Source organism: Falco naumanni, chromosome 9 (assembly GCF_017639655.2).
Source record: "Falco naumanni isolate bFalNau1 chromosome 9, bFalNau1.pat, whole genome shotgun sequence".
NCBI classification, from domain to species: Eukaryota; Metazoa; Chordata; class Aves; order Falconiformes; family Falconidae; genus Falco; species Falco naumanni.
The window spans coordinates 30,623,279-30,649,666 of record NC_054062.1 but is presented as its reverse complement, the minus strand read 5'-3'; the positions used below and the strand labels follow the sequence as shown (position 1 = coordinate 30,649,666).

At 44.6% G+C, this 26,388-nt stretch overlaps 1 protein-coding gene across 3 annotated transcripts in view; it reads right to left on the bottom strand.

The window, feature by feature from the left end:
* Positions 1 to 26,388, bottom strand: part of RNLS (renalase, FAD dependent amine oxidase) — a 76,045-nt gene that overhangs the window by 9,210 nt on the left and 40,447 nt on the right. For 2 of the 3 annotated variants that reach the window (XM_040607191.1, XM_040607192.1), the window contains one exon: positions 9,123 to 9,296. The exons of the other annotated variant lie outside the window; for it this stretch is intronic. In XM_040607191.1, the coding sequence (XP_040463125.1) occupies positions 9,123 to 9,296 (174 nt within the window). The remainder of the gene's footprint in view (positions 1 to 9,122; positions 9,297 to 26,388) is intronic. 3 annotated transcript variants of the gene reach the window in all.

Genomic DNA, 26,388 nt, shown 5'->3' with positions numbered 1-26,388 from the left:
CCTCTGTCCAGCCCATGCTGCACTGTCTCAGGGGCGACACTGGCTGCAGGGGCTGGGTGCCTGTCCCCACCCCCACCTCCCCGTCCGTCCCTGAACCCTCGGGTCTGCATCTGTTGACTGGCACCTGGAGGACAGTGGCATTCTGTGCAGAGACCCTGCTCAGGCTGCGGCCAGGGAGGGAAGCACCAGCATCGTCTCGTGCAGCAACAGCAGTTTGGCAGATGCAGTTTGTGCCTGAGGTTCAGGCTGGCCTCTTCCCAGTGGCACAGGGAAGAAGCAATACTATAATTACAGGTTTCCTTTCCTTCTGTGTTAAGTTTTCCTTGTTTTACTGATAATTTCTTTTGCTCTGCTGCATTGCGTAGGACCAACACAGGCAGCTTGTAGATACAAAGTGACAAATGTGAGGATAAACACATTCCTTTTGAGATTTATTTTGCTTCCATGTAAACAGAAAAGAACTGTGCAATCTTTGGCGCACCACCCCATGCAGTCCAGTGTCCCATCTGTGACAGGGAAGGTGTGCAGGAGCCGCTACATCCCTGCCTGGCTCGGCAGCAGTGGCTGGGGAGGAGCAGACCCTGCAGGCTGAGGAGTGTCTGGCTTGTGGGGATGGGAAGAGGGGCACAGCCAGGCCCTGATGTGGGTCCCACAGGAAGGGATCTAACTGTATCTTCCACATCCTAAATAAAATGTGACAGAGATGACAAAGCCAGACCTTTCTTTTAAGTTTAAAGCAACAGGACAAGGGCTAATGGGCACACCTAAAACTAGAGAAAATCCCAACTGACATGAGGATACAGCCCCTTCCCATGTGAGCAGGCCATCCCTAGGAAGGGGCCCTGAGTGGTGGGTGGTCTCCATCCTTCGGGACTCCCCTGACTTGACCTGCTGTAGCTGTGATGTCTGGTGGGACCAGGGCCAGGTCAGAGAGCCCCACCTCTATGCCTCCAGCTGGAACCTGGTAGGTTTGTACAAGCCCACAAAAACAGCTGAGGAAGACCTCCAGCACTGAGTAGTGTGAAGTACAAGCTGTCTCAGGTAGAGAACACATCAGCTATCTGGAAGGGGTGTCAAGGACAGAAAGCCTGAAAGCAATTAGAGCTCACCATCCACTGCACTTCAGCCAGTTATAACCATGAATTAAGCACTAGCGAAGTCTCCCCATGTTGAACTCTCTGGGTCTTGACCTGCAACCTGGGAATGAGGGGAAAGGTGTCTGGATTGTGAGCAGGAGAAGGCAGTCATCAGCTTCTTAACATTTCAGGACTGTCTCAACGCTTGTCATTAATTCCCAGCTGGAGGAATCACACAGGCTATGTAAAGAAAGAGAAGGACAGAATGCTGACAGTGAGAATTTATGCAGGATTAAGCCTGTTAGGAGTATTATCTTCCAGAAAAAATGATGGGGCTAATAAAAGATGCCCTGGAGAACAGCACAGAGAACAGAGCCCAGGGATACTTCCCCAGCCCCGTGGCTTGTGGCTCAAGAGCATCTGGTGTCTGAAAGACGGCTCCTAGCTTTGAATAACACATTTAGTGCAGAATTGTAAGATGGAAGAGCATGGTGTCCTGAGTGAAGCTGCTCAGCAAAGCCACTTGGCCTAGGAGCATAGCTGTCACTATCACAGTGAGGTAAAAATACTTGTGGGTGAATTCCTCTGTGCACTCTGTTCTGCAGGACAGTGACAATATGAACAGCCTGCAATGCCAAGTCCTCCCACAGTGACCTCCTTCTGCCCTAGGAAGTTCTCAGATGATATTAGGGGTGTCAAGTCAGCTCCTGTGGTGGCCACGTCCTCCTTACCACCAGTCTCAGGGAAGTAAGGGGACAGAGATCACTAAAGCATAAACACAATAAAACAAAACTTCTCAGAGAAAGCCCAAAGTGGATTAACTGTCCACCAAAATCTTCTCCCTTGCAAAACGCAAAAGCTACTTTTCTCTGGTGAATCTATGCCAAGGTCAGAGTTCAAAGTCCCTAAATTCAGAGGACATTTTAGAAATTAGCTGTGATCCCTGGAATCCAAAGAGGCCTGAACTTTTCTTAGCAGGGAGAACACTATCAGAGCCTGCAAGTCATAGGATTCATTTGGCAAATGGTCAGGATGATATCTATCATGCTCTGGGAATGTGACAAGTTGAAAAGTAACTGTGGAAGGGGAGGAAGTGGCAGGTTACATGTATTTCAAAGCACCACGAAGGGAACAGACCACAGTGCTCTTCGGACTATACTAATGGCAGAAGATACCCTAAGAAGGACCCATCTGCCCTTCTAACACTGCCTGTGCAGCTAGCCATGGAGACTTGGCAAAGATTTCTCCTACTGCCCCCAAGAAAGCAGAAGTCAACAGGCTTTGTCTCAACAATAATATACTAGGAGAGAAAATCATATCTGAGGGCCACTATGGAGCACATCTTGCTGTTGCTCAGCTGAAAGGCGTTGAAGCAAGAAACCCCATACTGCAAGGGACACAGCGTCCACTGAGGTGCCAAGGACAGTATGCTCAGAAAGGCTGATCAGCTCTGAACTTAGCAGTAGTTGCACTGGTCTAGGGCTGGAGCACATTTGTGGGGAGGCATGAGGCAGCACGGGCTGCAGTCTGCATGCCCTGGAAGTGCCTTGTGTCTCACAGGCTCTGCAAAGCCCATAAATCCACTGACCCTTGGGAGAATGAGATCTGCTTTGATAAAGGCATAAAAATAAGTAGGCAAAACCTGCAGATCACTTCCATAGATACATCCCCAAAAGGTACACAAAAAGTACGGTAAATTTTTACTGGTTCAGCTGTGCTGACATTAAAACTTGCTGGACACCAAATATAGACAAACCTTGAAGAACTGCCTGTGTTCACCACAGGGGCTTGGTTGGACTCACCTCCCAGTTAACTTATTAGTGTGTTCAGTAAATATTCACCGGAACATTGTCTGCCTCAGAGTCACAGGACTTAGGGAAGGAGGGACCTCTGGAGGTCCCTAGTCCAACCTCCTGCTCAAAACAGGGGCCAGCTTCAAAGGCAGATCATACTCCTGCCTTTTGAGTGCTCAGCTGAACGGCTGGGAGCCCCTCCAGCACAGGCACGGGCACCATGTCTTTCCTTCTTAGGGGAATGATCCCAGGGTTATAAACTACTCTCCAGAAGAGACCTGTATACGGATCTGACAGGTGCACATCTTCCACAGCAACATTTTCTTCCTTCCTAGAGGAGCACTGTCAAGTATTTTTCTCGTGTTCCTGCCCAAAACCTGGAGTTAGAACAGACACCGATAAAAAACAAGACATGGTTACTCCCCTCCCCTCAGGATTTTTTTCATCTTACTGGGGAGATGTGTTTTGCTATCCAAAACCCATTCTGGTCCTGGGTAGCATGAGGGAAGGGAAATGGATTCATCACTGCCATGCTAAACAAACCATCGAAGCTAGGCTGTAAAGGAAATGCTGCTGGGTTAGCACAGAGGGCAGCAGATGCTGGACACCTCCCAGATGGCTGGAACTGTACCCCTGCTCTCTGAGAGGGTTCAGCAGGCTGAAAAAAGAGAAGTCAACATGCAGGCTTCATAAAACTATATGTAAAATGAAAAAAAGAGCAGTTATTAAATTTACCACACCTAGCAAACGAGCAAGAGATATGGAGGTTTGCTTTCAAAACATCACGCTTCTATTTAACAAAGAGGTTAGCGAGCTTCCCAAGTTATCCTCAGAAGTTCCTGTGGTTCGTATGGTCCCATATTCCCCCTGGAATAAAATCTGCTCTATCTCACAAGGCATGTTTTGGAAAAGTCCATGTAAAGAACGGTGCTGGCTTTTTTATATTCAGAAATTCAGCATTTCATTAGCCTTACAGACAGTTTCTGATTAGTTTTCTAAGAGGCAGGCAGGGCAGGCAGAGGATTACAAAGCAATTGGCCATGTAATGAGATGAAAACCTAAATAACTCTTTTTAACTCTTCCATCTTCCTAAAAATTCTTATTTTGGTACTGAGAAGATAAAGGAATCTGTATTTTAAAATTAAAAAGGATATTCAAGAATTACACTGATCTTGAAAACCTGTAAGACGAATCTTCCCTTTACATTATATAAGCTTGCAATCCTGAAGCTAAAGAAGGGAACTGCTTCCATTTTTATGTGTCATCTATCTTTAGTCCTCCAAAATGCAAAGAGATGCAAAGACTGCGGTATTACAGAAATGAGGCTTGAAATAATTTATACTGAAGAATTCCCACTGTCCCCCCGACCAGTTATAAATATTGATGGGGTGTTTAAAGCAGCCAATCACACAAATATTTAATATTCATACATATCGCACAGGGAATTTAACATACACTTCTTGTAGGCTCTTCCTTATGTAACATTTGAGCGCATTACCTCTGCGGACGGAGACACAATTTTATGAACAGTAGCCGAGATCCTCAGCTGATGCAAAAAGCCCTCCTTCTCAGAGGCTCAGCACACTCCAGATTACATTGGTAACAGAAGTATCAAAGAAACAGCTTTATTATTGATTCTTCTGCATAAATCGGGAAGACAACAGATGTCATCTGTAGCTATCAGTAAGGAACTACGCTGTGTCACAACGAAGCCAACTAATGGTAGCATGTTGTGCCACAGCAAGGAGCTGCCAGGGGCTCCCTGGGTGCTGGCGCCTTCCCCAGCAGGCTCAGCCATGCATGGGACAGGTTCGCTACCTCCTCCCCATCGCAGCAAGGTTTACTCCTTTGCAAAAGACTGTATTTCTCTCTAGCAGTGTAAACAAAGACAGATCTCTTTCTTTGTTGAGAAGTCATGTTGTTCTGCCTCACCCACCTGGACTGCCAGAAAGATGGCATGGTCACCTGCCTTGTTCTTCACTACAGAAGTCCAGGGGACATGCTGACCAGAGTTATGTTGAATGCAAACTTACAATTTAGAGTATCATTACCCTACAAAAACTTGAAGAACCAGCAACATTTGAGCAGTCTACACAAAGGAATTAATGAGAAACCAAAAAGAGAGGTGATGCTGCCATGTCTTCTAGCAAGAAAAGGCTTCATGAGTTTACAAGTGCCATGCCACAAGCAGCAATTCAGAGCACTGCAGCTTATCACAATGCAGCAAAGTGTGAGTGCTCCTTAGGGAAGTGTGTGGCTCCGAGAGCAAGCAAAGGCTGAGATTTCTGGAGAATTACAGACTGCAACTCACTGGCTCTGCTAACAAACGCGTCCTATTGTATAATTATAACAAGGCTGCTTGAGGTATTTCACTGGTAAAATGTGAAACTTCCATAAGAGATTTACATCTCTGCTTTACTAAATGCATCAAAGCAGGGATTACCACATCTCAAGCAAACAAAAAGGACAGTTTGGACTTTTATAGTGAAAGCCAGACTTTGCCTTTCAGTCTTTGAGGGCTAGACTACTTGCCTTTAGGTAGACATTATTTAGATGTAGCTATTTTTTGTATAATGAGGTGTTTAACAAAGAGTCTTTTAGTAGAAAGCTAGAGTTATTTCCTTTGGATCTCTATAGTTCAATGCTGTTTACTAAAACATTACTATTTGACGTGGTAACAAGGGTTGAATAAACCTCCATCAATTGTGGATACATCGAAGTAGGTGTAGAAACACCAGAAAAATCAAATTTATGTTCGTGTCTGATCCACTAATCACTTTTACTTACGCTTAGAGAACTGCAGTCATGCTCCTCTGTCTGTTGAAGATGTACTCCTGGTAAGCCCTGCAGCCACATCTGATGGGCAGCAAAGTAATTTTCTCTCTTAAGATTAATACAGTGGAGGGAAGGATGCATGCAGGCGCTTGAGAAATAAACTGAATATACAGAGACAGTGCATACAGCATAGAAGGGGAATGGTAGAAGTGGGACCATTCACCCAGGAGACACAACATAAATCTTAGCCTGAGCATTTCTGCTTTCTCTCTCTGAACGCTACCTTTTTAATTATCACCATTGTCTTCTTCAGATGAATCATGGTCAATCAGGGTTGAAGAATGGAAGAACGGGAAGACTGATAAATAAGTGGAGCACAGTGTTAAAACATCAGCAATGGCACCCCAAAAAAACAGCAAACAAGGGACAGCGAGGTACTGCGGTACCTCCCATTGAAACGTTCTGGAGGTCAGTCAGACGCATGGAAAAAACCCAACCCCAAATGCAAAATACTTGTGTATGTGCTAAACAAACATAAAGGCACTTTATATTCAAGTGTTTTGGCTGCAGTACTCCGTATGTGTAAGTAAGTTTCGCGTTCAGCCCCTCTTATCCATGTTGTCTTATAGTATATATGTGTATGTGTGTCTATTATCAGCAGAGCTGTGCATGTGTTTGAAGAAAAGCGAATCACTTGGTTACCACTTTTGATTTTTATACTCCTGTATGTCAGCATCACCAAACACAATACAGGCATGCTTTCCAGCCCTCCTGTGCTCAGCTCGGGTGCTCACAGCGAGAAATACTGCTCTAGCTAACACATACTGCTCTCTCCCTAGTAATACTTTTCCTGGAACGAACTACAAAATGCAAAATGCAAGTTCACCAGGAAAGACAGCACAGTCAAGGCAGCTGGTTGACTGTTTATGTGTCACAAGGAGGGTCCTACCGGAGAGAAATCATCTTCAGTTGCTGACCCCCAGCTTGTTTCAGTCCTGTGAAGGTATACAATTTGTTCTTCTTAGAAAAATTTGCTCATATCAACAGATCTCTCCCATAATATGAGGGAAATTTCAGTGAGAAAGGTATGTGTCAACACTGATGTTCTGGTAGTTTCTATGTATTTGTTAACAATATGCCACAAATAATGTTTTCTATTTGGTTAAATTGCCTTTGGAGACAGCAAAGACACTGTACTTAGCTATTTGATAATTCCATTATAATTCCATATTTGTTATTCTCAATGCTGGCACTTTGAGACCACACATGTAAACAGGTAAGGAAAGGATGGGTGAATTTCTCCCTTGGGCTGTGTCCTCTTCAGCACAGATAGAATCAGGCAGCAGGGAGGGACAATACAAGTAGGTGCTATCAACTATCAAGTACTTATTCTTAAACACAACAATGGTGATATAATCTTAGATGCAAGATCAACTACAACTGCATATTGTCAGTAACAGCAGACAATGCCAGAGACAGAAAAAAAAAAATATCACTCTGTATTTGGCTTTCCTTACACTCTTTTTTTACATATTCACTATTGGTCCCTGCTGGAAGAAGCATATCAGGGTGGATACATCTTTCTTTTGGCCAGTTCAGCCATTCTTTTGTTTTATTTTTCCTCTTTTCAGATGAACAGGCTAAATAACAAAATCAGGCTTCCACAACAGTGAGTTGATTCATTTTTCCAACTCCTTTGCTCCCAGCACAAACTGCTGTTGCTGGAGGCACTTAAGAGACATTGCTACACAGGTGGCTTCGGTGCAAAGAAGGGCATATTGGGATGAGCTGACTTGAACTGTACTACCACCACAACAAGGAGGAGTGCGAGGTCCCGTGCCTGACACAGGACAACCCCATGCATCAGTCTGGCTCAGCAACAGACTGTTCTGAAAAGATCCTGCTGGTTATGGTGGACCCACCATTGAATGTAAACCAGCAGTGCAAAGGTGGCAAACCACAGCATATCAGGGCCTCGAGCAACATGATCCAACTTCACAGCTGGATCTAACTTCAAACCTTGCGTGGGGGTATGACCAGATGACCTCCAGTGGTCCCTTCCAGCCTGAATGGCCATGTATCTAACTGGTAGAGGCAGACAATGGAACAGGAGGCAACATCCAGAGGTTAAGCTTTGGGAAGTTCAGACTGCAGATGAAGAAACTCTTTTCCCTAGCAGAGGTGCAGCCCTGGGACAGGTCACCAGCAATGTGGGGGATTCCATCCTCAATTTTTTTAAAACCTCAGCTAGACAAAGCATGGCTGCCCTGACCTTGTGTTAGCAGAGCCTGCTGTGAGCAGGAGCTGGAGCAGAGATCTTCAGAGGTCCTGGCCACCAGTGCCACTGTTACATGGTGGCACTCCCTCATGATAGTTTATTGCATGTTTACAGTGTAAGAGAGGGAAGGCATGCCCAACCTTATGGCTGTTTTCTAGCATGGTGACAGCATGCAGATGCAAGGGTGATGGGCACAGTTTTCAGTGCCCTGCCCAGCAGGTACTAGTATCACTTATGCCTGCAGACTGCAGGCAGGAAGCAATGAATTCTGACTGAACAAGGAAGACTGCAAACAGAAGTCTCCCAGGCCTAAATTTGAACATATTTTAGTGCAGTGAATTTGGTAATAATAATTAGACTGCATTAGACAGCAGTTGATTATGAAAATCCTTCCTTATTCTGTGACAGTGAGTCACAGTGCTTTGTAGGTCACCACAAAGGTGGGTAGGTTTTTACCCCCGCTCTACCGATGTGGTTAAACCTCGTCATTGTCCCAAAGTGAGCAAGTAACAGAATCAGGAAGTCTTTTCAGCTCCTAACGAACTTGATTAAACTCAAATGCTAGCAGTTTTTCTTGAGCTATTCTATGCCAACAGAGTCTTGGTATATGAAATACATTTAATAAATAAAACATACACTTACTCGACTGCCATCTTCCAAAAACATATGAGAAGTGTCTGCCTTGTGGGATGTTCTCCAAGCTTTAGCGAGCAGCCGTACTATGTGCAGCCATTTCAAGGATTTTCCATAATTGTAAAAGCACACTGGCTAACTCTGAATTAGACTGAACAGCCTCAATTATATAACTCGTTACTACTTCCAAGCATGCTTAGTGGAAAGAACAGGAGTTGTAAAGTAACGGATGATGGGAGATAAATTGGCATGTGTATGAATCAATGTTTAAACAAAGGAACTCCAGCTCTTTCTTGGAATAGCAACATTTTGATGTCTCAAATCCCCTGACACTGGTTTCATAAATGCAGTAACATAAACCATGTGCTGGGTGGTGATTTTCTGAGGACCTTCCCGCTTTCATTGTGTATTTTATTACAGGCCAAATGTGACATTAAATGCTATCCGCTGTGGCTTGGAGTTAAATACTTGCTCTGTTCAGAATAGCAACACTCAATTAAACAGCATGTTTCATGATCTACACCCTCTATTGTCACTGTGTTTAAGGGAAATAATGGGAGCACTGACCTATATTGCGTTTCTTATTATCGATGGAGATGAAGCGTATGCAGGGATTATCGGTGATGTACTGTGCAGCCCAGGGGACATCAATCCATGTACCGGCTTCATAAAAAAGTCCCAGAGCATAGCGGGAGGAGTAGCTCACAGATTCCAGTTGCTGCTTTTGACTTTCATTAATTACTGTGGAAAAAAAATATAAAAATCAGACAATCCCTCTTCTCTCAGAACATTAAATATGTGAGTGCTGTGGTTAAGCTGATTATTCTTTCCTGAAAATGACCAGACTGCTAAAACTAAGAATTTAATATTAAGCTTAGTGCTTTGTAATATTTTTTCTGGGACACCTCTTCATGAAGTTTTAATGGCGCATTATGTAGAGTACGTCCTTCACACGCAACCCTCCCCCATCTGTTGGCCGTTTATTTCCCAGTTCTCTGCTAGTTGCCTCTGCCTTGAAACATCAATGAGTGGTGACTTTTTTCCAAATCTTTTCTCAAAGGGTGAATAAAAGGGAATAAGAGGTTTGGGTGGCCTCTAGAACACCAAGTAAATGATTATATGACTCTGCAAAAACCCAATGACTTCACATACCAACAAAATGAACATAGGGACTCTTGAATCTCTGGGGAAAACAGCCCTGCAGCTTATGTGTTGCAATTCAAATGGATAAAGAAAACTCTGCACTTCAGCACACAAAGGGTCCATAATGAAGTTCAGCTCCTTCAGCTGCAGGTATCTGAAAGCAGTTTAAAAAATTTCAGAGCAAATATGAATCCAGTCCTTCCCATGATTAATTCTTCTATCTTCCAATTACAGCAAGATGGTTTTTTGCCTCAATTTTATAATCTTCATAAAAAGCTGCACAAAGTAATATTAGCCCCACTGTGCATTCAAATACTATTTTATTTCATGCCAAAGAGAAATGCAGCAGTTTGACAAATTGTGGAGTTAGGTACATGTCTCTTCCTATTACCAAATGGACAGGCAGTGCTTCTGTGAGCAGGAGCAGGATGTGCAAAGACAACATCACAGCAGTCTCCCACTTGCATGTGAAACTGCATGCTCCGTTGTGCTTGCTTGGAGATTTGATATTGAGAGGCAAATGCAAAACAATCGAGGTGCTTCATTGTATGCAAAATTCAGCCAACCTAAGGAACATCTTGTATGAAGAAAGGAGCAGCTGATGGCTACATCCACCACGGCACTTCCCACAGGCAGCAAGTCAGGTACTGAGTGGTACCTTCAGAAAGACTTCAGCTGAGTCCTGCCCCAGACAGACCAGCACCACGCATGGGGTAGGCTGGGATGGGCTGGAGGGGGCAGCTCTCCATGCAAGGCTCTGCATGTGAGAGGCATCTCAAGACTTGTGCACAGCAAGCTGGCTAGGAGTCACAGCAGTGAAGGCCAACCAGCCCAGCACGAGAGCATCTAGCAGGTATTATTCCCCTCGAGCAAGGCCACATCTGGCCACACTGTGCGTTTTTTTGTGGCCCCCAGTACAAGGAAGACAACAAGAAACAGGGTAAGGTCCTGAGCAGGGTCACTAATGTGGTCCACTGAAGGGGGTCTCCATTCCCGGGGACTGCCCCAGCTCACCCGGAGATGGCCCTGAACAACTTGCTGCAGCTGTGGCGTTGGACCTACTGGGAGCAGTATTAGGCTGGAGACACTCAACCTCGGTGCCTCCAGCTGGAGCTGCATACCCTACTCGTGCCACTGTACTTCATAGAAGAACACTGTCATGACTCACCTTGCTATCATGACTGACCTTGCTGTCACGACAAATGCCGCTCCTTCTCAGACCTTGCAATGAGAATGGCTTCATTACACACTCACTCCACCAGCACACACTCTGTGCCCGGGAACCAGTATTTCCTGCTGTGCCAAGGCGAGACTCTAGGAATCGGGGTTATACATCAAACCTCTACGCATGGTGCTGTGACACTGGCACTCCCGACTTATGCAGTGCCGGCCAGGGCAGGGGTCCAGCAGCACTGTCAAAGCGTTTTCCAGCAGGATGCCTATTTTAGAGCACATTGAGTCATGCTGAGAAGTCCTTGCAACAACTGCCATTAAACCTGTGTAGCTGGTTTGCATGGCAAGGTTTTGGTAGCGGTGAGGCTAAAGGGGTGGCTTCTGCAAGAAGATGCCAGAAGCTTCCCCTATGTCCAATACAGCCAATGCCAGCCGGCTCCAAGACGAACCCGCCGATGGCTGAGGCCGAGCTAATCAGCGATGGTGGCAGCACCTCTGGGATAGCATATTGGGGTGGCAGGGGGTGGAACATCTGCACCACTGAGAGAGAGGAGTGAGACTACGTGAGAGCAACAACTCTGCAAGGTCAGTGAAGAAGGAGGGGGAGGATACCCACAGATACCCACTGGCAGCCCAGGGAGGACCCCATGCCAGAGCAGGAGGATGCCTGAACACAGCTGTGACCCGTGGGAAGCCTGCACTGGAGCCAGTTTTCTGGCAGGACTTGTGACCCTGCGAGGGACTCAGGCTGGAGCAGCGTGTTCCTGAAGGACTGCACCCCGTGGAAGGGACCCACGCAGGAGCAGTGTGTGAACTGTAGCCTGTGGGAAAGACTCAAGCTGGAGAAGTTCATGGAGAACTGTCTCCTGTGGGAGGGACCCCACGCTGGAGCAGGGAAAGAGTGTGAGGAGGAAGGAGCAGCAGAAACAACATATGATGAGATGACTGTAGCCCCCACTCCCCATTCCTCTGTGCTGCTTGGGGGAAGGAGGTAGAGAAATCAGGTATTAAGTCTGGGAAGAAGGGAGGGGTGGGGGGAAGGTGTTTTTTCTGATTTGAATGGTAACAAATTAAACTAATTTTCCCCAAGTCAAATCTATTTTCCCATGACAGCAGTTGCTGAGTGATGTCCCTGTCCCTTTCTCGACCCATGAGCTTTTCATTATATTTTCTCTCCCCTGTCCAGCTAAGAAGGGGAGTGACAGAGTGGTTTTGGTGGGCACCTGGCATTCAGCCAGGGTCAAACCACCACAGCCTGTGAAACCTACATACCACCGGTCTGCCTCAAGGTCCATTCCCACCACCACTGCTGGCATATGCCCTTCGCAAACAGCATCAAGGCTGCCTGTATATGGAGTCTATTTACTTGCAGAGGACAATGAGGAGGGGAGAGTGTCATTCCTGAGCCAGTCCCGGTAGAGAGGAGGTTCTGATGTCACTCCAGCTTTTACCAACCAACAGGTGACCATTTCAGCTGTGAAAGTCTACAGGTGCTAAGTTCAAACTCCTTGTCATGACTGGTCTATCCTGGCAACATTTCCATGTGGCCTCCCAAAATGTGCAGGGACTCGATTCAAGTCCCCATTTAGTGTCCTCCGAGAGGCTCAACAAGTTAAGCCATAAAGCCTACTATGCCTCAGAAGCTTTGGTGAACCACCAGACAAGGTTTACCATGGATATGGAGTCCACTCTTCACAGACAGGTGCCTTCGACAGGAGGATGCATCATGGTCTGCCGTCACAATCTCTCACCTGAAAACCCACCAGGTTACTCATAGGTATCTGCCCCATCCCATTGTTTCTCTAGTTGCGTATTTTTTCCATGATGTCTCTCCACTCTATTCCTCTACATGTCATGGAGAAGATTGATTTCAGAGGCTGCTTTCTGCCTCCTCCCCTGAAACAGTGACCTCACGTACAGACTGCTCTCCTAACTGAGGTTCCTGGCTGGTCTCCCCCACTCCACCACACCCACACCAGCCTTACCTAATTACCAGCACACAAGAGGATCACAAGTCAGATTCCATCTCAAATCCCATCAGAAATAAACCTTGAAATGCCCCCAAGGAAAACGCTCACAAATTTTAACACAAATATGCTGAGAAACGTGAGGGGCAGAAAGAAACCCTCACCAGCTCATGAAAGCTGGAGAGACATAAGGAGGAGAAACCAGGCATCTGCCACTAGGGGTGGTGGCAGTGGAGCTGCCTTGACAGAGGAAGGCAGAGGACAGGCCTGGCCAGGAGGGTAGGACTGGCTGAGCACGACGGGGTCTGAAGAAGCTCCCTTTCCCTCTCCAGTCCAATGCCCACTCTGAGAAGGTGTTGAGGGGGCCCATCTGGCTCTCATCTTGTCCCTGCACCTAGATCTTTCCAAGCAGGATCAACTCCTCTCCATGGAACACAGGAACTCCTCTAAGTGTTGTGTCAAAGACCCCTCAACCTCTGCTGTCACCTCCTCTTGACAAGGCTGCCTCCGTGTAAGTTACGGCACGGTAGGGTTACCATTTGTTACACTGCTGTGACCAAGACTCAGTAAGAGTTCAGCATGGAGAATGCTGTTGGTATCCCACTGCCTTGAGCGGGCTTCTGCAGCTCTCCGTGGAAGAACAACCCTGTACAATGTGCTCCACAGAAAACCAGGAAGAGGTAGTTGCAAGAGCTGCTCTTCAAGGTCATTTGTTCTTGTTTCACCCTGAGCATGTCCCAGCTGAGGAACTGGTGTCTCCTGTCTCACCCCAAGACTCCAGAGGTGGTGCAGACATCCCATCTGTGTGCGCTGCCTGGCCAGCCAGCTCTAAAAGCCACAGTGCGCAGAGGACCCTGCCCAGGCTCGCTCTGCCTTCCTCTGGGCCAGGCTGCTCCCCTGGGGCCCTGGGCTCCTGGGTGCACAGGGCTCCACGCCAAACCTTCAGAGCAGCCTGGCAGGGCAGCTGCCTTGGGCTGCAGCAAGGCACTGGCTTTCATCCCGGCTTTTCATGCCATTCAAAGGTTTTGTGTTGACCTGGGCATTAGCAGGACTCCCCTGGCTCCATGAGTCTCCTGCAGGCTGTCATCTCCATCCTCCTCCATCCTCCTCCATCCTTCCCCTCTTCCACAGCTTCTCTCCAGCTTCTGCAGCCCCCAGCACCAGGAGATTTTGCGGTGTGGCACCACCGCTTGGCAAAGCCTGCGACCAGGAGGGGAAGGGAGGGGATTAAGCAGGGACACAGGGTGAGCTGGAGGACTGGACTGCCCTGGAGAAAAGGACGCCAGCATGAGAGGACCTTGCACATCCCACCCCACTGGAAATGTTCCCCATCCTGTGATAACTTCCCACCCAAGCCATGAATTTAACAGCGCAGGCACATGGTGCCAGCATCCGGGAACTGTCTCGGGGGCTTGTTACTGCCAAGTCGGAACCGTGATGTTAGCGATTTCAGCAGTGTTTGTTCCAGTTCCTCCTGGCAGACCACAAGAGCCCAGACAGGGAACAGAACTGCTGCTAAACACATGCTGCATGGTGGAGGGGACAGACCTTGTCCAGAAACCTCCCTGTCTTCTTTGAGGTAAGGGCTCTGCACAGTTGGGTTTTGAGATGTCCATCACCACCATGCCCCTTCTTACAGTTATGATAAATAATCACAACTTATTACACATTCTTGCTGTGCTTCAAAAGAATACAAAAGCCCTATAAACAAGCAAATAAATACCAAGTTGCAATATCCCATCTAAAACACTACTCTTTGTCCAGGTTACTTTGGCAACTCACTTCCCCTTGGGGAAAAAAAAAATAAACAAGACCTCCTCCAGCCTGCAAAGCAAATTCCCTCAGCGAAGCTCAGCACACAGAAATCTCTGCACTGCAGGAACGCATCTGAGACAGGGATGAACTGCCCAGCTTGGGGGCTGCAGCTGCTGAGCTGCCTAAGCCCGTACCCTGCCTCTGCTCCGCAGCACACATGGGCTGCTGCAGGGGAAGGGACGGGCAAGTTTAAGTTTCCTCCGCAAATGGTTTATTACACAGAGCGCTTCAGCAGGTACAACCTTCACAACGTTAAGCGTTGCCAAAGCTGAGCCAGCCAGTTGGCTCTGAAGTACCTCGTTTAAGACTTAACGTCACTTTATGGCCTGTCTTCACAAGCTATAAAGTTTCAGAAGGTGTTAGGGGTCATTGGGGATGGGTGCTGAATAGCGGTGCAGTAATCAAAGATAAGTTACAATTTTATCAGCTTTCAGCATACACATACACATGGAGCTTGACCGGGGGATGCTGGCAAAAGCGGATGAAGGCAACGAGCCCAGCTGAGCAACCTCCCTCCCAGGAGAGGGGAGAAGACAGCAGGCAGGCAGCTTTGAGGCTGTAGGCACCAGCCAGAAGTGACAGAACTGTGACTTAACAGATCAAAGGGCTGTAAACAGCTAGGGCGGCTCTTTCTCAGCAGCGAGGGAAGGAACAGCTTCGGGAAGAAGTTGCTTTTCAAAGCCTTGGGGAGATGGAATAACACACAGGCTAAGCACACCAGGCTATACTGCCCTAGCGCCTGCAGGTGTTTCAGAAACAGTGACAGGCAGCTCAGCAACAAGAAGTGAACCCCAGAAACACTGAGGAGTTTCTCCACACTCAGTCCTACCCTGTCCTTGGATAAACCAGAGCTGGAAGGGAACCTGCAGAGTGGAAACAGAGGGGCAGCGCTGCAATGCTAACCACCCCACACACAAGTGCATTGGACTTATGGTCAGGGTCAGGCTCGAGGCAGCTGCAGCAGGTCGCTGGGGGCTGCGGCCGGGTGAGTTGGGGCATCCCCAGGGATGGGGATCCCCCATCACTCAGGGCCCCATCCCAGGGACGACCCACTGACATGGGGATGGGCTGTTCCCTTGAGGCCAGCCGGATTTTCCTGTGCTGCAGCTTGTGCCAGTGCCTCTGGTCTCTTTCTGACTATATCACAAACCAGAAATGACTAATACCCATTGTCTCCAACAGTCAGGTTTATATCTCAAAATTTAAAAGTGTTTTAATTCAATTAATGATCTAAGTTTGCTAACCAATTTGCTTAATTATTGCTTAGGTTTTTTAGAAATAATGTCTGTGGTTCACCGGATTTTAAACTGCAAATCTGCAAAACTGAGAAATTTTGTATAGCTTGAGAAGACAGGCAATAATGTGATGTCAAGTTTGAAATCCAGCAACAAAAAAGCTGAACTGTATGCAAAAACAATGCTACGAGTTGTAAGACTAAGGTTCTTCCCCTGCTCCATCCACTATGTATTTTAGCAAGGCCAACAAGTTGATCTAAGGACAAGAAGACAGCCTTCATTTTGAATTTCCATACTTTTATTGGTTTAAATGAAAACCAGACTGTTGTTTTAATTTTGTGTATGAAACCACAAAATAACTACTAATTTTTCCCCTTCCAACAAAAATGGTTAAGATGATTTTAATAACATTTTGGAAAAAAACCCCAGCTTTCAAACCATGGAATTGTCCAGCATACAAGAATCAGCCATAGTGATATTTTTAAAGCAATGCATAAAGACATGAAAATCTTATATTTTCCACTGACAAATTCAACTACAGCTGCACTGCAAATGCCACTGAAGTAAATGTCCTCTGGAGATTTCATCACATCAAAGCAAGGGGCATGTATACTTTATTTGCTGTTTCTCTAGACACTGACGGCAGAGTGGATTACTTATCTGTAACACTCAATAAATATAGTTAAGGGCCTTTTATCTGCTGTTCCAGTACTTTAATGTCACCTCGCTGCCTCACTCATATTGTGGGAAGGAGAGGACCCAGAGATCCCATTAGGGCCAGCAAGAGAGAGGAGAGCCAAGGCTTCAGCTGGCAGGCGGGGCGCATGGGCACCACGCCATTCAGGAGTGCAGGACTGAGCCCAGCCTACCATCACAGAGGCCAGAGAAGCAAAAATAAACCCAGCTGCTCCAATGGCCAAGAACCAACTAGGACTATCAAGGTTTAATCCTATATGTTTAGTCATTTGCCAGCAAGTAAGGGAGGGGATTGCAATATGCACCTTTACCTGCAGAAAGGCACTGCAGGAGCTAGGTAGCACCTGGATCATTGGCCACCAGCTTGTGGCAGCTGTCAGAGGCTCCGGCAAGGACTGGACTTGCAACTGCAATTTTGAGCAAGCACAGATGAGGAAGAGACATGATGGGTTGGTAAAGGATTCAGGTCAGTCTGGTAACTGAAGCAGATAGGTTACCCGTAACTTCACACAAAGTCCCATGTACCTGTCACTGTAGGTCGCAGCTGCTGGGTACAGGGAGAACTGCAGAGAAAAGCAAATGCTACAATGTGAGATGCATTTTAAATAATACTTGTTTTGGAAACTTTGCTATTCCCAATTTCAGTACTTCTAAAAGCCTGTGGACACTTATCTCTCTATCAAGTCACCACATGATTTCAGAGCTCAGCTGGGATGCTTGTATCCAGCTCTTGCAATGCATGTAAGGATGTGTGGGCAAACTTGGTTAAACAAATTGAGATCCTGGTTTGAGAGACTTCCAGGCATTAGAGCGAAAACACTCTTATTTTGTTTTACCGTCCAGTCTTGCTGGGTGGCACAGAGGATGTTGCATCCTGACAACTAGCAGCTCCAAAGAAGATAAACAACCAGATACAGTTCATGTTTCAACACACACAGCTATCACCCAATATATTCAAAATTGCTTACTAGGTATGACCAAGGTAACTGTAAAACTAGAGACATCTAGACATTGCTAGCCACTGAAGCACTAAAAAACCCCACCCTATAGCAGTACTTTTAAGAACTGAAAGTGAATGCTATTAGAGCAGCAAAATAAGAGGATGCTGGACTTGAAGTTTTTTTTCTTTTAGGAAAAGATCGCTCTTTTTAGTCTTAACTTCTTTTACTGGAAACTTCTTATTCTTCTAATTATCCAACAGCTTTAGCTTTGGTGGGAATAGTATTAGAACCTGGCTTGAGCTCTGTGATTTTTCCAGAGTATCCTTGCAATTCAGTGTAACTCCTGCTCCTTCTGGGCCTGCTTTCAGCACTTCCTTAAGCCATTCCTAGGAAGCAGGGTGACACAGGTGTCTCTGATGGGACTAGCGGTTTCTGCTAACCACAAGAGTCCTGCTGGGGCTGTAAGCAATCAGGAAAAACGAAAATACTCTGAAGGATACTATAATTTGTATCAAGGGATGAAGCAGCCCCTTGTATCCACCCACAACGACTACGAGAGGGAAAAGGTGCTTCTATGGTTACCTTCTATTCCTCCCTGCTTGAGTTTTAGCAAGCAAAAACTTCAGCTGAAGCTTTGCCAGAGACCATGGCTTATGCGGTGCCTCAGTATCCACTCCTGCTTTGACACATTTGCAAAGAAAAATATCCCTTTCATCTGTTGAAAAGCTCAGCATCAAGGTTGGGCAGCAAGATGTCCCTGCATCCTGGGAAGAAAACAGCTATCTTTTGTCACTGCCCAGACACCCTCGGGTTTTCAGGACTTCAGCTTTGTCTTCTGGAAACAATACCAGTCCTGCCCAACTCTCATCTCCACCTGCCAGGGGATGGCACAAAGAGAAATAAAAACATCCTGCCCATTTTCTCTCCTACCTTCCAGAAAATTTTGTCAGACATATGGATTTAAGAAAACCTGACAAATTTATGAAGGATCTCGGTAGGTGTTGCTTATTTTCCAGCAGATGGATAAGCTGGTGCACAAGCCCCTCCCTGTAATTCTCTCGTACTCAATTCAGCCTTTAATTAGAAGGTTTCTTTCCACCTTCTTCATTTTTCCTATACCTTATTTCTGTGATGATACACTTCTGTCACAGCTATGCCTTCAAAAACCCTGCCACTGATGCTATCCCCCGAAAGGTGTTGTTATTCCCTTAGACTGCTTTACTTAAGGTTTTCTTTGCAGCATCTTAGTGATACACTGACAGCAAATCTAAACGCATCAATCAGATGTTGTCAGTGACACAGTATTTGTAAGTGACTAGTGATCAGCACTATTTTAAAAGTTAAAAAGGAAACTCCATGGTTAAACAGCAAAGATATTTTTAGCCTAGGTATCAAGTTAAGAGATTTTAGTAAGACGCTCACCCAGCAGAATAGGCAGCTCAGCTAAGTACCTGGAGATACAGCTTATTGTCACAGCTCACAAAGTGCTGCCATAGCTCTGTTCGGGAGATGAATTATTCAGGACGGCACATTACTATAACCTTCACACAATGAAGCCTCTGTGGATGGCAACCTCTTCTTCCTCAGCAGGCTTGTGGAAACCTTTCCTACTACTCCCCAGAGCAAGAAGCTGCTGCCCTGAGCTCTCTAGTTGAGCGGTGACAAAGGACAGACTTTTCAGACACTCCCCCTCTGCAGAGTCATCAACGCTGACACCGTGCCATGACACTGGCCCTCTGCCACCACATTGACCGTTTCAAGATGCAGGCTGTTGCTGCCTTTGCGTAGGAGGGAGCAGAGGTTATGAGAAAGGCTTCATTTTTAAGTTCAGCTTCCTTATCAAACAGCTCAAGATTTCTTAAAAAAGGCAGCATAACAGTTAAACACAGCCATGCCTGTATCTGCATTGAAATACTCACTAAACACAGTTACATGTTGCTATATACTTCTCATTTTCTTATTATGCTCAGCTTTTGTTTCAATAATCTTGTTTGGATCCAATGCAATGCTCACTCCTGCATGTATGCAATGTCTGTAACAACTTGAATAATTATTTCAAATCCCTGTGGTCCTGGCTGACTTGGCATAAAGCCACTTTAAAGTTTGTGGCACGTGAAGGAAAGGCATATTTAAAAATGCAGATGATTAAGCGGAAAGAAAGATGCTGGGGGGGGGGGGGGCGGGAAGTACAAGTAATTTTTTATGAAGTTTATGATTTTGAGAACTAAGCTCGAATACCTGTGCACCAGCTACTCTTGACAATATGATTAGCAATTCACTCACTATTAAACTAAAACCTCCATCAATTTTCTCAAGAAACATTTACATTAATCTCCTACAGCACCACACATTGTGTTTGAGTCAACTTTTGCTATCAACAGAGAAACAAAATTGCACTGTTCCTAGGACTGGGGACAACACTGGCAGGAGGACTGAATACCACCAGCCCCTGTCTCCTGGAGAAAAGGCAGGTGAGAAAAGAGGAGGGCTGCCCTGGATCTCTGCCAAACAATGGACCATGCTACACCTGCTGCACCAACATTCGTTCAGCAGTACGGAAAGGGCTGTGCTGCTCTGAGAGCTGATACACTCGGGTGTCTGCACCCCGGCACCACCCAAAAGGCCAGGCCCAGTGCCTGCCTCCTCCAGCCCAAACTGACACAGATCCTGCATTTTTGTGGTAGGAGACTGGTACAGGAGCATGCTGCAAAACTACCTTTGTTTTCTCTACCTTTACATTGGTCCCTGTTATAACTACTCACACGCTCAGGTCATACTTTTACCAAAAAAAGTCCTTGACTCAAAGCAATAATCTTTTTTATTAGTCTTAATACATAATTCAATTTCTAAATTTAACAAGCCTCTATCCTCTTTCGCCCATTCCTCAGCTTATTCTTAACCTGCATACTGTATTACACACAGCTACGGAGCGCCATACTGTTCTCTTTAGCCCGTATGCTGTGTCCAGTTTTTAGGTGGATTTGTATATGTAGACAGATTCACAATTTTTATATTCATGTTAATGGGCAAAATTACTTTGCAGACATATTACTTGGATGAGTTGATTGTGAGGGCAGAAGCTGAAACTTAACCAAAAATCCAGTCATTTCCTCAGTGATGCCATCAGAAGCAATGCAGCCCCCTGAAGATGCATACAATGACAGCACATGACATTTTAGTCTCGTGAAACTGCAGCATATGTGATGCCCACACCACACCACAGCAATGCTGCTTGCTGTGGTTTATTGTATCTATGGTTTTGATTCAAAATTAATGACATCTTAGTTTAAAATATGAGTCTCTGCTAAGCTTCCACCCTGGGAAGAACAGGATATGACATTTATAAGCAAGTAAAACTAAAGAAGACAGTAACTGATTTTTCACAATTGTAATGGTTCAAAATGCCCATATTTTAGCTGGGAAATTTCTTCCAGTTTTGCCTGAAAGGGAGCAAAGATGAATACCTCTGTGGAGCCACCAGGACAGGCCAATCCTTCCAGCAAGGAATGAAGATACCCAAGATTTTCCAGGAGACTTTGGACTTGCTTGGAAATTAGAGTCACTTACAAAGAACCCCAAGAAATCGGCCAATAAAGTCCAAATAAAAAATGTACTACAGACATACACTCCAGTTTCTATTTTGTAATCATTTATAGCTAATGATATAGAATATATATATATGACGTGCCATCATATTACTCTCATTAGCACAACTGCAAATACAGTTTCCATACTATAGGCAGAGCAACATGTCATGTGTTATACTTGCAAAGCCTGCTAGTTTCTGTGACTGACTTTGAAGCAGACAGAAGCTGAAGACATCTTTGAGAAAATCTGATTTTATTCAGAGACCTCTGTATAGATTTAAGATCTCATCTTCGAGCTAAGAAACTTGGAAAAGTTTAGCTAAAAAATAAATAAAGCTCATTGTCACATTTCCTCTGGATTAATTTGCAGATTAATCCAGATTCATCTTCCTGCTGTGCCATCATTACAGAGGACTTAGAAGAGCTTCCTTCCTACATCAAGTTACAAAGTACTACACACAGTTCTGCTACTCTCTGGTGCCAAAATGTAAAAGCTCATTACTTACATAATCGTCATCATAAAACATTTACCAAATAACTTATGCAGCTACTGTACACAGCATTGAGCTGAATAATAAAGTTGAAAGGATTTATTTTCTTTAAGTATGACACTAGTTGCTGAAATAGCATTGAAAGCTTTTCAAGGCAACAAAGATGTTGGCTTACTGCTCTGCATTTTGACTCGGACAGAATAAACACATAAATAAATTGAATTAGATCTGCCTGATGTTTCTGGCTTCTGGGCTGCAGCTCACCACTGACTGTGGTGGAAGATCCTAATGGCATGCAAAGCTGAAGTGCAGCAACTGGAGGCTCATCCGTAAGGTCTCAGTACAGACTGACTCCTTGCAACACTTCCCTATTACTAAACTCAAGCCAATACCTGTAATGCAATACCAGCAGTAATGCACACTCACAGAATGAAAATGCAGCTTTACAATAATGGACAACAAAGTTATTTCAATTTAAAGAAGTACTACAGAAAATGCTTTCAGGCATTAATTATTGAGGAAGGATTCAGCTGGCCACTGGAAATTTCCACTTAAGACAAAAAAAGAAACATATTTTCCTCTCTTTTTAAAGTAAATGTGCATCTCTAGCTCATTACCAGGAGGACACAAAAGGAAAGAATACAGGGTTGAGCCGTGCACATCAAGAAGACGCAAGAACTGTATTCAACTTTTACAAGAACCCCCTCAGGGTGATTTTTAGGGGATTTTTACCCCCATTCAGGCCAGAGGTTAGCAAGTTTCAGTATTACCTCTATCCAGACCTCTTCTCTTTTCATTTTTGGAATCAGTCCAAACAGCTTTATTGGGCTTTCCAGTTCTTGTACTGGAAGAGAGGTTTATGCTTTCAGAGACTGCTAATACAATGCAGCTGTCTCTTCCAGGCTGAAGAATCCCAGGCTATTTAGTCATCCCCAGCTGAGAAGCCACCCCATGCCTCTGGCCATCCACCTCTGTGGGCATCCCTGAAGCTTTCTGAATGATCAAAACACAACTGCATGCAACACTGAAGCTGCAGGCACGTCAAGAATGTATCTAGCAGCATCATGGTATCACTCTCCTCTGTTCTCTATTTAATTCTGTTTAACACTCAGTTTTCTTTCACAGTCCCAGGGAGTGATGAACTTACATTTTCAATGAAACTCAAGCTCTCACTGAAATTAGTCAGATCAGGTTTCTACACCAGATACATGAAGTTAGGATTATTTTTTTCAATTGCTTCACATATTTATGCTTCTGATCACAAAATGAAAGGGTGACAAGAAACCACTGCTCTTTGCAAAGAGACACATTATAGGGACTGGCACCTGTATTCACTTAAAACACTATTTGAATGCAGCTGGTGAATCACGTGAGAGGTGGCAGTGTTGGAAGCATCGTGCTGATATGACTTTTGGAAATGAGTGGAAGAATACATACAGAAGATGCTCCAAGTAACGTGCAACTTACTTGAGGAGGCCAACTACACAACCACTCCATTTAGAGGAAAACACTAGAGAAAGAGAAGTCTCTCCCTCCCCATCCCCTCTGCTAACGCTTACCTGGCTTTTAGTCACAAGGAAGACCCAGTACCAGCTCTGTGCTCATCCCAGCCCACCGTTAGCACTTTTGCTGGCCATTACTTTGGTACTGCAAGTTTAATAATACCTTGTATTCCCACACATTTTCCAGGTAAGGAATACACAGATAGGAGCAGCTCGCCCTAATAAAATTTGAACAGCAGCCCAAGTGGCCAGTTCTGGTCTACCTCCTTGCCTTTCACACTGACCTGCAACATGGCCCCGGGCAAGTCATGTAACCTTCCTATATACAGTTTTTTTAGTGCTGAAACAAAAGTAATTATAATGATTTTTGTCATAATGATGTGGGAATTAATCAATCAAATTCCTTCCTAAACAGTAGATGTAGCCGAACTAAAATAGAAGATGCAGCCAAGAAGTGGTGTGCTGCCATCCCCTCCTCTTGTGACAGTACAGCTGTAGTTTCCGTATGTTTTTTCCTGGTAAGGAAAGATTGTATTAAGTACTGGAGGATCTGTCTGCTGCTTTAACTATTTCATAAAAATGGTTACTGGGGAACTAAATGACCTTACATGTCTGTAAGGAAGTTTTGGACATCTATTCTACCATTAATTCTCAATATTAAGTTTTTTTTTCTCAAATCATCATAAACAGTCTCCCTTTTTAATACTATTAATGATCATGCATTTCTATCTATCACACAATCTAGCTTAAATGTTTCCAAGTTGCTTCTCTTCAGTTCATTAGTTTGGCCTGAAGTTGCCTATATATTTTATCATCCTCGGATGGGTCATCTAACAGCTCTGCTAATTTCTGCTCTTCTACTGCAGTAAACCCAGACCTACTGACAAGGACCTCACTGCATACTGATACACCTCTTGGAAAAGAGAGTGTTGGATCCAGCGACAATGGTGTTCTCCCAAAATTACTCTCCTGATGCATGCATGGCTAGACACATCTCCAATTATACTGACCTTGTGTGGTCACTTCACTGAAGAAATGTGAACTGCCCTGTATTTAATGACTTTGCAATACCTTGGACACCTGACTTCTCTACGAGATGTAACCCATCATGGTACAGTAAAAGAGGTACATGGATATAAATATCATTTAGTTGATGGGTTTTTTTTAAATCTGCGAAGAATTATTCCCTTATGGAGGTGATAGGAATCAGCTGCCTAATCTATTTTGCTTCCACCATAGCAAAGCTGGGACCAGTATTAAAGCAAAGAAGCAAACAAAAAGCAGCGTGGAAAAAATCCCAAACTGAAAACAGATTCCGAAGTCAGTCTGAGTATGATGAGTCCTGAAAACCAGTCAGGAAGTAAGACTTGCTGCAGGGAGACAGGTTTCCCCATTTGATGAAGTTCTGTCTTCTCCCATGGATTGGTAAGCTGAAAACCCAAGAAATATCAAATCCTACTGTTCATGGCACCATATGCTGAGGAAAGTGCCTAGCAATTAAAAGGATCGTGATCAGAAAACTACCAGTGAGAAGTGAAGGAATGGCACTAGCACTGAGACATGTCAGTATCAAGGTGCCAGAAAATTCATGACAAATCACACACAAATATTAGGGGGGGCACGGAACGACTAAATTATATTTAGAGGAAGTCTGTGATTTTCTGGTGTTGGGAAAAATCTTACCATCACGAGCTTAAACACTGAATACATTTAAATGGAATTTAAACTCCCAATGAGGCTTTCAAGTTGATGTTTTCAAAAGCATACAAATTATTTCAGAGGATGGGCTCATACTCCACTAAGATAATACTGAGAGAACTATGATTGGTTTGTCAATACACTACCTTACAGTAGGAAGATACAACAGGTTTCAAGAGAAGAGAGGAAGACAGACAGCAGAAAGTGAGATACGTCCAGAGAGGTGACACAAGGCAAAGACACTTGTTTCTCACCTCATTACCTGGGAAAACAAATACTTGCTCAACACCATCCACCACAAATGGGCATGTGTAAACACAATGACCCTACCAGGGCCTACACTACCTAGCAGTAGTAGCTTTCTCATTATCAGCTTTTCCTCTAATCATACCTAATTTCTCCTGGCCTCAGAGGATTTTTATGAAGCCTTTAATTCACCCCAAATACTTTTTAAAAGCAGCCACTGAATGCACCTTCTTGTCTTCTCAATATTTTAGGGGGTTGTGGGGAAGGAAATAAGCCCATAAACTTTATTCTTTCAAGAGGAAAATAAAAATTTTGTGAAGAGTAGATTTATTATAAAACTTAATATGTAATGGGAAAGTTTATTTTTAGAAGCTGTTTGCACCGTAATAATTAGTTGAACAGAATCTGGGACACAGTCTCAGGAATCCACATCCTGAGATAAAGCTACGTAACACCGGAGAATCACAGCACTGATGATCTTTATAATCATGTCACAAACATCTACAGATCCAAATCTGGATAGAATTTAGAGCTTAATAGTCACCATACTGTGTACAAAATGTAAAAATAATAATAAAAAATCCTTTTATTTTCATTTGAGAAACAAATAAGCAGTCTTGAAAGATAAAGCAAATCCACTTGCTGGGGAAGAAGAATCTATTGGACAATGGGAAATGCCAAAACTTCACAACTACCTGCCTGGACAAATGTTTCCTTCAGGATGAAATTCTCATCCACCACATCTTTCAGAATTTACACGACTCTCATGTTCTCTAAAAAGAAAATGGTGTATCTGGGGCATTTTAATTGCACACCAAGTTATGTTAGCTGTAATATCAACCACCAGAACTGTGAAATACACAATAATCCCCCTCACATAAGCAAACAAACACAGGATATAAAATGCCACTTTGAACTACATATGCCATACTGACACTGTCCATAGGTAGAGCACACATGACATTTGCTGCCTTTTTTTTTTTTTAATCAAATAGGTTGTAGCTGTATTTCTTATCTTTCCTTCTGTTCTTTATTTCACTTTTAATTTTTTCCCTGCAGCTAAATTAGTTATAGGCTTTACAGGGCTTTCCTCCCAGAAGTTCTAATAAAGCAAAGACTGAAAAGCTGAAACAAAGTTTTATCCTTTTACTATTTTTAGAAGCATATTTGAATTCTTATGTGCATATTTCAGTAACTAAAAGGGCAGGGGAGAGGGGAAAACATCATTTCCGATGTATTCCAGCACTACAAATGGAACAATCTGGTGCAGTGGATAGAAAGGGATAGGAAGGACAGAAAAGGGAAGAAATCAGGACTGAACAAAGATATGCAAGGAGAT